Below are 15140 nucleotides of genomic sequence, written 5' to 3'. Positions count from 1 at the left end.
GGGTAGAGGAGGTCTTTCCTTTTGTTCAAGCAGAGCTGAGCTGGATTGATCTGCTCGCGAGCTTCCTGCTACATGGGACCCTCCTTGCGGATCACAATTCCACCAGAAGGTTAGAGTGTTAGGCGGCCAAATACGTCATAATAGACGAACGACTATACCGAATATCTTACACGCTCCCTTATCTGCGCTGCTTGCGACCTTCTGAAGCCGAGCTCGTGCTCCGTGACACTCATGAGGGCCTGTGCGGTGGACACTTGGGGGGCAGGGCTCTCGCCCAGAAGATGTGACAGATGCGATTGAGCTCGTCAGAAGATGTGACAAGTGCCAGAAGCACGCCAACATCCACCACCAGCCTACCGCCAACCTGAAGTATCTCACCAGCCTGTGGCCTTTCGCACAGTGGGGGATCGATATACTCGGACCATTTCCACCAGCGACAGTGTAGAGGAGGTTCTTAGTGGTGGCAATTGATTATTTTACCAAGTGGGTAGAAGTCGAACCTCTCACGACAATCACAGCGCGAAATGTGCAGTCTTCTGGAAGAGTATAGTGTGCCGTTTCGGACTACCCCGAGTACTAATCTCTGACAACGTTAAGCAGTTTGAGGATATTAAATTCTAAAACTTGTGCAAAGATATGGGGATTCAACAAAATTTCACCTCGGTAGCACACCCTCAAGCAAATGGTCAAGCGGAGGTGACGAACAGAGCCATTCTCCGCAGACTGAAGGCACGCCTCGATCGAGCCAAGGGGCTATGGGTAGATGAGCTACCCAGTGTACTATGGGCTTATCGGACCATGGTAAAGACCGCAACAGGCGAGACTTCCTTCAACATCACTTATGGCACTGAAGCAGTCATCCCAGCCGAGATCGAAGTTCCTACGCTATGTCTGGAAGTGTATGATGATAAGGCAAATGAAGATGAGCTACACACCAACCTCGACCTACTCAATGAGGTACGGGACCTCGCATACATTAGGACGACGGCCTACTAGCAGAGAGTAGCTCGGTACTATAACGCCAAGGTCAAGAAGTGGAACCTCCGCGTCAGAGACCTGGTCCTTCGTAAAGTTATGGTGCCTGAGCCCAGTGTTGGTAAGCTCGGGCCAAATTGGGAAGGACCCTACCGAGTAAAGCGGGTGCTCGGTGAAGGAACGTATGAGCTCGAAAACCTAGAAGGGAAACAAGTACCTCGGGCATGAAATATTGTCAACTTAAGGCAATATTACTTGTAATCACCGAGCCGAGTGGACTATAGTCACTCCCAGAGCCTAAGGGCCAATTCGCCGAGCTAACAAAAGACCTCGGCACTATAAGACCTAGTCACCTCTATGGCATGGGCGAACTCTAGGAGAGTGGACCATAAGTCACTCCCCCAGCCTAAGGGTTAAAACGCCGAGCTAACGAAGACCTCAACACCGTATAAGACCTAACCACTTCATCGGCATAGGCTAAGTATTAATACCAAAGGCGCAGGCAGCTCGGGTGTGAATCCTATGATGCATAGCCCGCCTCAATATACAAGTTGGACCCGCTAGGGACAACTAACTTCAACTTAAGTAACCCAGGTGCATATAGGTCGGGCATATGCTCACTGTGATGATCACCTCAGTGTACATTATAAAATCACCCCTACTAAGTACGGGGAGATAGCTCAGGATGACGATAGTCGAGAAACCCCACTTTGGGTGCTTAGCTCTAGCAGTTCGGGTGAAATAGTCACTTCGGCAAAAGAGTAAATCGCACAACACTTAGTAGAAAAAAGGAACATTTCATTACTAGTTCTAAAAAAGAAACCGAGCCTAACAGCCCGGGAGAGTACATCAGTAAAGCAGAAAGAAAAGAAAGAGAACCGGGCTCAGTTGCCCGAGAGCAACCACTTCATAAGTAATTCTTCAGAAGAAGAAAAAAAAAAAGAGAGCAACCAGCCTCAAGGCCCCACCTGCTCTACATCCTCGTCACTCTCCTCCAGGGAGTCGGGCTCCTCCTCCTCTGCAGCGTCCGCCGTCTCTAGGGCCAGGTCTCTCATTGTTACACCTTCAAGGTTAAGGCCGGAGAACTTCTTCCAGACCAGCCACCGGCAAAGCTTGAACCCCGAGCAGTAGGACTTCGAGCCGTATTCGACCTGGAGGTCGTGGAACTACTGGGACTCTTTGAAGTCCTCCACCGCCTTAGCCCGCTCTACCTCCACCGCGGCGTCGAAGTTTCGGGTCCTCTCATGGAGCGTGGACTCTAAGCTCTGGACCTGTTGGCGAAGAAGCTCCCTCTCTGCCGCCACCCTCGAAGACTCCTCCCTGTAACGGGCACTCTCCTCAAACAGTCGGGAGATACGTGCTTCCTGGTCCCTAACGAGCAGCTCCTGGGCCTCGCTCCCCTTCTGAGCCTGGAGAAATTAATCCCGTGCCTGGTCGAGCTCGCGTTGGAGGCTCTGCACGTTCAACCTCTGATTGACGGCGTCCTGGGAGTGAATAGCAGTCTGACAGGCCATGGCGTGGATGGCGGAGTTCGGCTGCCAATAGAAAGCCGAAGTAAGTAAGAGGGAGAGAGAAAAGAGAAGGGAGGGAGAAAATGGGAAGAAGCAGGCACTTACCACCATGCAATGAGCCGAAGCCAGCTTGGCGAGCTCCCTATGGTGCATCCCGGCCAGCTCGTGACCTCCTCATGAGTGACCGCCTGTCGGCTCCTTCGCGAAGCCACGAGGAAGTTGGTGACACTTTCGTCCCTTCCATCGGTAGGAAATCGCGGGAAGACAGTGGGGCCGGACCGCGCGGCTGAAGGGTACTGCTCCTGGGGTGGGACCTCTTCTTCTTCGTTGCCTCCCGCTGCTACTCCCTCAAAGGGCACAGGTGGGACCTCCGGCGGCGGAACAAAGGCTGGATCCGCAGCCTCGAACTCGGCGGCCCCAGAAGTGGACGCTTGGTCAGGGCACGACCTCTTCGCCCTACGCTTCTGGTTGCTCGACAAAAGGCGATGTGCATCCACACCAGACATGTTGACTGCAAGAATCACAAGGCATTAGTCCAACTCAAAAAAAAAAGGAGAGAAAAGAATAGGCGACCTAAGGGTGACCTATTGGGGCTCAAGCCGGCCTGCACGAGCTTGTCCTCAGCCAAGTAGTACCAACAGAGGAAGCCTACCCCCGCCCAAGACTACAGCGTTTCCTGAACTTTCGGGTTTAGCTCAACCCCCGGATCCTGAACGACAGCCCTCCAGTGGGTTGGAAAGGGCCACCCTCAGGGTTGTGAACTACAAAATAACCCTGCTTCTAGGCTGGGATCCTGTTTGGTAGATCGTGGAGGAGCTTGAAGCCAGGATAGGGGGAAAAGTAATAAGAGCGCCTTTCTGGAGGGGCTCCGGGGGAGGCATTCTTAATTGATAAGATAGTGGCAAAGATATCAAGGGAAAGATGAAGACAATACTCGGAAAACAGAGAAATTGTCCCAACTACGTTTCAGATTGAGTTCGGATGGAGTTGGTCTATAGTGACATTGAAATGGGTAAGAACCTCCACTATCAAAGGATGTAGTGGGAGTTGGAGACTAGCCACGAGCTGCTCCTCAAAGGCCACGATTTCGTCGTGGCCGTGTTCCCAGGGATAGTTACCAGATGGGAGGCTGTAGATGAGATCCCTGGGGAGGTTATAATAAGAGACTAGGGCCTGAAGCCTCTCCATTGACATGGAGGAAGGGCCGAAGCTATCAGGCTCCTGACCCTAGGAAGTGGAAGATGAGTTACCGGAGGCCTCACGGACTTCCGAAGCCTGCCCTTCAGGGAACCCCCAAGCTCCCCCTGAGCTCGAGGGGACCTCGCCCTGATTACCATCTTGGGAAAAGCCACCGTAGTACGGATGCCCAGACATTGTTTGGACAGAGTAGAGGACTCACCAGAAAAGTGAACTGAGAAAGCGACGAAAACGGGGATAGCTCAAGCAAACAAGACGAAGGCGCAACCTCAAACTGAAAGCAAGGCAAGTTAGCGTAAAGAAAATGAGGCCTGGGGCCCTCCTAGACTGAAATAAAGATGGTTGCACATCCTCCGAGACTGAAATAAAGATGGTTGCACGTCTTCCAAAACTGAAGGCAGTTTGGTGCGTTTTTTGGCGTCCAAAAAATCTAGAAGTCACCTGACATCCGCGCGTATACATCATGTAATCAGTCAACCTAGTTTTAAATATGGGTCAAATCCACCCATCACTTCATGAACTCCCCGCGCCAAAGTGAGACCCTTAGCCCGAGGAGTGGGGAGCAATTGATGGAGGGTGATTTGACCCGACCTCCTAACTAAGGGACACGTGGATATGACTCAACATAAGTGACACTTCAGCATGACAGCTTGGCCACAACTCGGCGTAATAAGCTCGTTGAAACCCCAATAAAACAACTCGCTACAGCCCACTACAGAACGGCTTGCTGCAAGGCAGCTCGCTATTGGAGCTCACTACAAGGGAGCCCGCTACAAAGGGGCTCGTTATTGAGTAACCCGGAGCCTTCGGGAAACTTCTTATCCGACAAGACCGTGCTTGTCAGACTGCTCCCACGTCTCTTGTCCGGCGGCGGAGCACCTGCCAGTCCAGAGGACTGCGCCTACGTCTCACGTTAGACGGCGTCGTGCACGCCAGCTCTGCATAACGTCTCTCAAATGACAGGACCGTACCCTGCGACGGATACCTGCGCCAATCAAATCAGCCTGACGAATAACGGCTGTAGCAAAGAATCAGAGGTGGTTACACCCGATTTGGCAGCGCATTAATATAAAGGGCTCCAACCCCCAAGGAAAAAGGTAATTGAATTTTTGGTAATCGAGTAGTGTGCATCTCCACTCTTAGCTCGTCATTACTCTCTAAGCTTTTCACCGAGTTCTAACTTAAGCATCGGAGTGTTCCCGCTGGGCGAGCTCCCGGGAATCCTTCATCTTCTCTTTCTCAGGTGTTGTCCGTTGCCAGCTAGGAGTGAGGCCCCTGCTAGTTAGGAGTGACCAAATCACGCTACATCATGTGAGCTATGTTGATTCAAGTCAAAACTAATTTTAATTAATAATTAGTAGAAATTAATACATTAATTATAAATTATTTCACTCAAATAAAAAAAATTAAAGAAAAATGGCCAAGGAATTTATGCTTATACAATTAGTGGTTAACCCAATAATTGTCTATAACATAACCTAACCTAACCCATTTAAATTTACCTAATGGATGATGAACTCATTTCCAACCCTTCAAGAATAAATTAGATATTGGTTGAATTGATTGAGTTTAACGGATTGGGTGAGAAATTGCCGCCCCTACATGAATAAATTAAGCTTTGATTAGGGGAAGGCGTCTAGCCCATCTATTCTAAATGATTGATAAGCCCAAGAAATATGGTGTAATAGTTTCCTCATGGGAACGGCTTATTTTAAGATTCGTTCAAGAAATATAAAATATCACGCCACTTCCATCCTCCATACAAATATACAAATGAAAGTGACATACGAAAAGCTAAAATATCGAAAGGAAAACTTAAAGAAACCTTTTGCCAAGAAAGCCTGAACTTTCTCTTATTAATTATGATAACTCATTTTAAAGCTAAAGACATGGAATCGAAGCTTTATACGTCAAAGCACAAACACCCACATGGCATAGTCCATGTGGCACCTGTTGAACCCTAACCACAGAACACCTTTGATCCGGGAACTGCAGGAAAAGATCTTATTTAGTTATTTAGTGTTTCTCTTTGAATGGGGTTTGATTTGACAAGATTCTTGCCTTCTTCAAAGTAAAGAGTGGGTTAAGTGTGCTGACTTTTCAAAGGCTTTATTTATGACTTATGAAACTGTATCTATTTGAGACTTAAACCCTAATCTTAAGAAACAATTAAACACTGATATGGAGGCCACATGAGCAACCCGTTGGTTCATTAGGATGGGGTGCACATGAAAAGAATTTTAGGTCTGATACCGAAAGGACCCACCCACAGACATGAGAAAGAGGCCCATGTCAAGAAGGAACAATAGGGAAAAGAAAGCTCTCTGATGTGTAAAGAAAACGGCCGACCAACATATTCTTACTGCAAGACAGGAGAATCTAAAACCATGTATATAAGACACGCCATTGAGTGCTGGAGGGACTTGTGACAACTCGAAGACAAAGAGGTCTTGGTGCAACAACCTCGAAGCTAGTCTAAACTAGTGGGAGGTTGTCTGCAGAAAGCTAGCTAAAACAATATCAATGGCACGGGGAAAGGTTCAGATGAAGAGGATCGAGAACACAGTTCACAGGCAGGTTACCTTCTGCAAGCGCAGAGCTGGACTTCTGAAGAAGGCTAAGGAATTATCTGTGCTGTGTGATGCTGATGTAGGGATCATCATTTTCTCCACTAAAGGAAAACTCTATGAACTCGCCACAAAGGGGTCTCTCTCCTTCTTTATCTCAGTGATTGTCAACATTTTTCCAGCTGCTAGCATTATTTTCTAATTTTCTGACTGGAGGTCTTTTAATTTGAATTATCAAAGAAACATGCAAGGGCTGATTGAGAGGTACATGAAATCCACACGGGCGGTTCAAATTGAAGATACTGGAGGAAGACTTACTCTGGTATTACTCCATTTCTCCATGTTGTAAGGACAGTATATATGTATTAGTTAATTTCCTTCCAGTTCCAGAGAGACGAATTATTTCTTTTGGTTTTTTATTCATATTAGATTTATTTACAACAGTGTTTTTTGCTTTGCTTACTAAATAGGAAAATAAAATTTTTCTAGTTTTGTCATCCTTTCTCTCTTTCTAAAAGCATGTTTTGTGTGAAAGAATAGCAGTATTTGGTCATCATCATTTGTGCCAATTTAATTTTCAAATATCTAAAAGCATGTTTTACTCGAATTTAATCATTTGTGCCATTTCTAGACTCTGAAGTCATCTTTCATTATTTATTCAACGAGTTACCCAACTCAAACTCGTATTTACATAAACACATGAATACCTATATGGGGTATCTGTTTTGTCTGTGTAGCTCTCCTATTAGGGGCATATAACTTGGTCAAAATCTAAATCTACATTCCCTCACTACTGTGAAAGAACAGGTTCACACTTCCATAGAACTAGAGTTACACCATCAAATATGTACATGTTCCTTTTATTATTATTTTTTTACTTCCCAGAAAAAAATTATTAGAAGAATGTTAAAACAGAAAGCATTCTAATTAAAGAACTTGGGTGACCCGGCAGAAAGAAGAACAAAAAAAAACTATTAGTTAACAGGAAAAATGTCATGCTAACCTTATATGAGTGATCTTCCATGTGTAAGATGGAAACAGTGCAAGTTCATCTTTTGAGAGCCGTCTAGGAATCTAGGTTCTATACCCACTTTAGCTAAGCACCCTTCCATAGCAGGCTCTGAATAGCTACTGCACTGATTTCACTGTTAATGTTCCACTTAACTGCAGATTCCCATCTCAAGATATCGTAATTTACCATTCTACCCCATAAGCAGATGCAAAAAGAAGCCATCCAAGACAAATTTTGGGAAAGATATTAAAAGTTTCAAGCACAAAAGAGCAAGTATATTTGCTTTTTAGATAGGCTATGATCATCTGTGTTTGGTTGCAATGCAAATAAATATGCACTGCTGCAAAATTTTGGCAGTGCAAATGATTTGAGTGTAAATCCTAACCTATTTTTGTTTCAAATTTTAGTTTATTTTGTTTGATTGCAGTACAAATGAATTAAATTAAGACGTGAATCAGAATAAAGTAAAACCCAAAACAAAATTAAATGAGAATTTGCATTTTTTTTTCATTTGCACTCCCATGCATTTGTATTAGTGCAAATAAATTTGCACTGCAACCAAACACTGCCTTATGAAAAACTACTGAAAGCCATCTTTAATGGCTTTGCACACACCCAAGCCCTTAGACGACAATCTATCTCAAACATATACAAGCACTTGAATGAGGGTATCATTCAAACATTGTATTTATTGTCCCAAGAAAAATAACATTGTAAATTTGAAAGCAAAATGTTTTTTTCATATTATGGGAATTTGTAAACATGACCAGCCTTTTGATGCAAAAGATTTTCTTTTCTCGTTCAAGAAAGTTGGTACTTCTATTCTTTATAGCGTAGCTTTAACTGTGAAAAAACAGAAGCACCTACTTCCTGGAAGGAGTGAAAATTTTATCCACTCTTATGAAACTGTTTGGCATCGTTGCCGTTTCCTGGAGCAATGGCGCAACATCAATGCCATATGGGAAAAAAACGGTGCTCCAGGAAACACGCATTTGTTTAGAACCGTTTTTCCATAAAAAACAGTGCTCGAAGTCATGCCTCGAAAATCGGAAAGCTATGGCCTGGAGCAATGCTAGATTTGGCGTTTCTTGGAGCTGCAGCTCGTTGCTGCCAATAGGGCAGTGATGTGGCACTGGATAATGGGTACCAATGCTGAAAACGTTTCCTGGCAGCAATGATTCCAAACAAAAATAAAGACACTATTTTCTGAAAAAACTGTGCTCCAAGCCACATCAGCAGACGGTTCTGCAACTGCAACATCGATGCCAAACATATACTATATGATTTGACTCGTAGTAGCATATGACTTATCAAACTCCATCCACTAAAATGTTTTCAGCTCTTATATGACTTATCCAACTCCCTCCATTAAAAAGCTTTTATCGATGGGAAATCATGGTAGACAAGATACAAACGGAAAAGTTGTTCAATATGTGCTTCTTTCTACTATGATGAATCTCTCCACCTGCTCTCACATTTAAGATGTAATCATCTAGTACTTATCAACCATTTTAAAGCTAGATAGCATCCAAATCCACTTGTAGTAATAAGAAGAGACCAATATATATGATTTTTTAGTTTATATTGTTCCCTAACGACAAACAAAAATGATCCTCTTTCTATTTATTTGACAGGAATCAGAGGAAATAACTAGTTTGAAAGAAGAGATTCAATTACTCCAAAAGGGTCTTGGGTAAATCTAATATCCTTTGACATGTGAATCTTGTGCATAATGACTAATTATATGTTCAGCTATTTCATTCAAGATAAAAAGAAACTTGTTTGCATCTAAGGCTCACTTTGGGAATAGTACAAATACAAATATGTACAATAAATATTTGTAGAAGAAATATGTACAAAATTTATCTTAACATAAACTATAACTATACATAAGTAGATCAAAAATGAAATCTAATGTGAGCTTTGTATAACAGAAAAGAAAACATGTTAATCTAATATTCAAATTGTAAATTTATTTTAACATTAGAATTAGATGTTATGTGATGTTATATGATTTGCAAAGTTTATGGCATAAAAACTTTTTTTTTTTGTATTGATACTGTAAAATGCAATTATATTCTATTAGTCATCACAGTGAGACATTTGCTACTCAAGGTTCATTTCATGGTAGTAACACAAGAATATATATATATATATATATATATATATATATATATTAACGTATTTTTATGGCAAGCTAATCTTTTTAGAAACTCTATCCTATTACTTTAGGAAACAATTAACAAGTTGTTAACTACAGAATCATAGTTGATAAATAATGCAAAAAATATATGTTAAAAGTTCAACAAAACGTAATAATTGTATCAAATTCAAAATTGGGATTTATATAAAACTTATAATATTTGTTAAAATCGTTAATAAAATATTTTAAAATTGATAAAACTTCATAAAATAAATAATGAGAATAAGGACATTAAGACAAATAATAAGGCTTAAAAACAATGTATAATAAAATTAATTTCAATATTGATATGTTATAATTCTTAAATAATAAATATTATGATCTTTATTTTTTCAATTTTATCACATTTTCTTATATGCTCTTCTATTCTTATTTTACAATAATTCTATATTAATTCATTTTTTAAATAATAATAATAATATAAGGAATAAGTTTTTTTGAATATCTGAATTTCTCTCATATTTATTCTTATTCTAAACATACTAAAATCCTAAATGCCATAATTATTTTGTAAAATTATTGCATTTTTGTAAAGTCCATAAAGTAAATTTAATTAATCAATTTAATAAAAAAAATTATAAAAAATAAAATGAAAGAAATGGAAAAAAATGGAAAAGCACATAATGAGATGGGAAAAGATAATATTTGTCTAATAATAATATAAGCATCCCTATTACATGTCTTAGAAGCATACTTAACCATAGTAATAAGATTGTATCTCAAATGTGTTTTACATTTTCTAATAACATTATAAATTCTATGGTAGTTCTAGTACACCTACTAATAAATAATCAGTTATGTAAACCCCTTCAATCATAATTAATGAAAATCCTATATGTAATAGTTTTGACTTTAATAGATAAATAAAAAGTGGAGATTATTCTTATCATAAAAAATTGTATTTAAATCTCAAACCAACAACCGTACCCCTACTTTATACCTTTATAATATGGGATAGATGAAGTGTTTGAAGGATCATTCTTAATAAATTGTTATAAGTTTGAAATATAAATACTACTTACAAATATGTTAGTTATAAGTAAGTAATTTCTTTTTACATTATTTTTATGTAATTTCTTTTTCTTTTTTACTTTTCTACAATAGAAGATTTTTTCTCTCTTTTTGTTCTTTTGTGCTTAATTTTTTATTCATCTTATTCTTTGTAATAATATTAAAAGTGTTATCTATCCTTTCTATTTAAAGGTTTGGTTGTTCCAAAATTCCTTTCTATTTCCATATTTTAATCATGTTATTGTTAGTCAATTAAGTTAAAAAGTAAATGAAATATTAAAATTTATTCTTTTTTAATTCATAAAATTAAATGTGTTTAGACTTTTCAACATTTATTTTGCTCTCTTTACCATATTAGTTTGTTTACTTACTTTTATATCATTAAAAATAACCATCTAGTAAAATGAAACTATTATTCTAATTATAATGGTATAAAATAATTATTAATTTTTAATTATAAAATTTGTAGAAGCATAAAAATATCCTATAAATTCTCTTAATCTTATTTATACTTACTTAAAACTAAAATGAATTTATTTCAAATATTACTAAACACTTTCAAAATAAAATAGTTTCATATAATAAAACATGTGTGATATATAGTTGATAGACATAAAAGTTTGATTCTAATTAATGTATTATGTAATGATTTCTTTTACTTAGTGTAGTTGTCTTAGTTTTTGAAATCGATCTTTTTATATAAAATATATCTTTACTCATAAAAATATTAAATTTAATATAAGCATAATTATTCTTATAGGAAAAAATAAATGATAATAAGGAAAAGGAAAACAAATGCTTAAGCACTGATTAAAGTTCACTTTGATATAGTGATACCAGTGTTAGTTAATTGATATATAACCACATCATCCATGTCAAAATGAATTAAATTCCTGATTAGTACCCTATACTTTGGGCATAGTGTCACTTTGGTCATGAACTTTAAAATGTGACAATTCATTTCCCGAACTTTCTAAACGTGTCAATCTAGTACTTGCTGTTAACCAACCCGTTAAGCAGTTGTTAAGTGGCATTTGAAAAGACACAAATGCCCTTTGAGTGTCATCTAATTCTCTTTATCAACCATTCAAATTTTTACAAAAAAATGAAGGTCTCAAATTCTTGCCTCTTCTGTTCAAGAAAATTGGGGTCACGTCTCAGTGAGCATTCTAGTGACCCCAACTTTCTCGAATAGAAGAGGCAAGGGTTTGCGACTATTCATTTTTATCAACGTTTGGATGGTTGATAAAGAAAGTTAGATGACACTCAAAGGGCATATGTGTCTTTTTAAATGCATCTTAATGGCTGGTTAACGGTAGGTACTAAATTGGCACATTTTGCAAGTTCAAGTATTGAATTGTCACATTTTAAAGTTCAAGGACCAAGATGGCACTAGGCCCAAAGTACAAGATACTAATTGCGATTTTTCCCTAAACTTAATGTGATAAAAGAGTACAAAAATAGTTCACTTGGCAATATTTAAAAAGAAAAAAAAAACTTATATAAAAGTAAAATGGGATTTTTACTTTAAGAGAAAAGAAACATAATAATTAACTAAAATACAAAAAATTATGGATATAATTAGAAATAACATATGTTTGGAAGAAGAAATAAATCAAGTTATCAAAATAAAATATGTAGTAATAAATTTTCTTTCAGGTATACGTTTGGAGGGGGAGTGGAAACTATGTCACTAGATGAATTGCATGCCTTAGAAAAACATCTTGAAGTTTGCATATGCCATATACGCTCAATAAAGGTACAAGTTAAATTTAAAGTGGTAATTACTTTATATATATTATTTTGTTTGATTTAGGCTCTTATTTTTCTTTGTTATTTAATAAACATAACAATTGATATTTCTTTAATCTCAGATGCAAATTATGTTTGAAGAGATTGAAGTATTGAAGAATAAGGTAAGGAAAAATTATATCTTTCTTTCATTTAGTTAAAGATTAAAATAATATAAAAAATTAGTAAAACGTTTAACGACAGTTTCAGAAAAAAAATCTTTTTTGATCATTTTTATTGCATTAAGATTATGAAACGGAGAAGGTCTCAAATTTCATTACTAGCTTAACAAATCTTTTATCAAATATAGACATTTGTAGAATTGCAAAGCTATTCCTTAATATTTATAAATTTTTAATACTAAATGAAAAAAAATGCATTTGTCTATGTCATATAATAAGGTTACCACATTATACTATAATTTGTAGAAATGCATTCGGGCATACTATAATTTGTGAAGGATAGATACCTCAAACCTACCCTAAACTTTGTCTTGGCCTTATAACTCCCTTGATTTTTGGGAGTAAAGAGATTTGCGCACCCCCAAAAATCAATTGGGGAGACATTAGTTGACCATTATGGCCCTACTAAAGATGTTAATTTATCCTCAATGTTTTGACCTTAATGAAAACCTCCCCTATTGTTTTGAAAAAAAAGGTGCAAATACCCTCCTTTTGTCAACATTCCAAATAAAAATGCATTACATCCTCAATATTGATGTAATGCATTAATTTTCCTTCACTCAAACTTTTTTACCTTACTTTGTCTAAGAAGAGTAAGGAGAATTATTCTTTGAAAGTTGTTTGCCAAAATAAATTAGTAGAGGATAAAATTGAAACTTTAAATTATGTATGATAATACATTAACAATGACAAGGGTATCTTGAGAACTTCAATGTCTTTGTTACCGAAAAGCCAAGGGAAAGGAGATATTTGCACCTTTTTCTCAAAACTATAGGGGAGACCATTGTTAGGGCCAAAATACAAAGGTGGTTTATAGAAATGTTATAAGAGGATGTTATTTTATAATTTTACCTAAGTAACAAACATAATAATAAACCAATAAAAATTAATAAAAAAAAATCAAAAAAATAATAAAAATTAGCATTAAGATTAAAAAGCAATACAAATTTATTTAGAGAATAGGAAATCATCCACTCTCACTAAAGCACAACTTAGATTGTGATTGGATAAACTAGACATAACCCAAAAAATAATATTTGAATTGAACTTAGATGAGAACCACTTAATTGGAAATATCATAGAGCTCCATCTTCAATTTTGCTTATAAATAAAGCTTGTGCATCATGCAAGTTCTGACTAGTGATGGTTTAAAAAGATCTAACAATTACTTGGTTTTGAAGGAGGGAATATTGAAAGCTGCCAATGAATATCTTCACGGAAAGGTAAACTCTTATTTTTTATCACTTTTACTTTTTATTGTTTTCATAAAAGTACCAATGAAACTTTACTAGGCTAACATATAGACATTTTTTTTTTCTTTTAAGCAGATTCAAGAACAAAATGGGATGTTTGACTTACCGTCGCCAATGATAACTGGATTTCCATATCCACTAACCATACAAAATGAGATATTTCAATTTTAGATCTCTATTTTACATGAAATAGATTACTTATGATAGTAGTTAGTAATGTGAGAAAGTGTAGTAAAGGATTACAAATTTAACCTTTCTCAGTGGAAATTTTGCTATACAAGTAGTAGACTTTAAACATATTTTAATGGTTATTGTTAATTATTTAAGTGTGTTTTATCTTAAATATGGTTGTAGTACAATGGTCAGATATGTATTGTTACTTGAGATTTGTATGGTGGGAATGTTGCCCTTTTAGTATATATGTTTGTGTATGTTCTTCTATACGAGGGTGCTTGTTTTTGTTAAAGGACACCAAGCTTCATTATGTAAATAGTTTTGACCATCAAATTGATTATTGGTTTTCATACTTAATTGATATTGATCATTAATTATGTATATTTGTTTTACATTTGGCTTTGTTTTTATATATTCCATTTTGCATCTCAAACATTTTTATATAAACTAGTTTTGAAGATTATGTTTCAAGTTAAAAGGTTGAATATCAACCAAAAAATTGCCTTCTAATTACATTAACGAAAATTCTAGTAGTCTTCCATATATTATACATAGTTTTGTTTATTTACGGTTAGTTGTAGTTGGTTATCAATAATTTAATTTCTAAAGTGATAAGGGTTCATAGTCTATTAAAAACAAATTTAAAACTTTTTTTTAAACTCCATATTAAATTGGGTATACTCGTGTCCAATCATAAAGCAATCTTCTACAAAGAGTACATTAAAGGTTCATTTCAATAAAAGAGCAATGCAAAAATAGATTTTAATTTAATCCTATTGTTGGAAGGGTTAGAAATCAGATTATGGATGGCCAAACTATGCTTGGTGGCTGGGCAATTTTCAAAAACTTTGATTTCCTGATGATTTTAAATCTGAAATTTTTGAATCGATCTTGTACTGAATCGGACTAGATTTGAAATGAAAATCAAAACTGATTATACCTTATATAAAATCCACAAATCACAACTCATAGAGTGGTAGTTCACGCCCAATATCAGTTCCAAAACTTGCCTCCAACTGAACATGGCGCCGTGTATATGAAAAACTAATTTAGCCACACCGTTTCAGCAAAACTGTTATCCAATTTGCTTGGATATCGAATGGGATTTGTGAACCTGATTTACTTAACATTTTTCTTGCAAAATAAAATGAAAAAACTGATAAAATTCTGTTCTTGCAATGGCTAGGTCATGTTAGGGTTTCGAAGAGACAAGGGAGAAGAGGAAAGAACAAGAGAATTAAGAAAATTAGCTGAATTGGACACT

At 37.1% G+C, this 15140-nt stretch overlaps 1 protein-coding gene across 1 annotated transcript; it reads left to right on the top strand.

Annotated features, from left to right (window-relative positions):
* The first annotated feature begins 6092 nt into the window (after positions 1-6092).
* On the top strand, positions 6093-14020 carry AGL12 (AGAMOUS-like 12). The gene is made up of 7 exons (XM_010247223.3): positions 6093-6388; positions 6491-6572; positions 8897-8955; positions 12136-12235; positions 12351-12392; positions 13631-13672; positions 13778-14020. The coding sequence occupies exons 1-7, from the start codon at positions 6207-6209 to the stop codon at positions 13871-13873; spliced, it is 603 nt and encodes a 200-aa protein (XP_010245525.1). The 5' UTR covers positions 6093-6206; the 3' UTR covers positions 13874-14020.
* Positions 14021-15140: the final 1120 nt, after the last annotated feature.

This window comes from Nelumbo nucifera, chromosome 5 (genome assembly GCF_055504915.1).
Source record: "Nelumbo nucifera cultivar China Antique chromosome 5, China Antique-T2T, whole genome shotgun sequence".
Classification (NCBI taxonomy): domain Eukaryota; kingdom Viridiplantae; phylum Streptophyta; class Magnoliopsida; order Proteales; family Nelumbonaceae; genus Nelumbo; species Nelumbo nucifera.
Note: the sequence above shows the minus strand (reverse complement) of the source record. Positions and strands in the feature narration are given on the sequence as shown.

What these genes read in the sequence shown, in the direction of transcription:
- AGL12 (XM_010247223.3), top strand. Translation starts at nt 6,207, where the DNA reads ATGGCACGGGGAAAGGTTCAGATGAAGAGGATCGAGAACACAGTTCAC. An exon ending in GCCATATACGCTCAATAAAG is followed by an intron (nt 12,236 to 12,350) that starts GTACAAGTTAAA and finishes CTTTAATCTCAG; the next exon opens with ATGCAAATTATGTTTGAAGA. An exon ending in TTGAAGTATTGAAGAATAAG is followed by an intron (nt 12,393 to 13,630) that starts GTAAGGAAAAAT and finishes TTGGTTTTGAAG; the next exon opens with GAGGGAATATTGAAAGCTGC.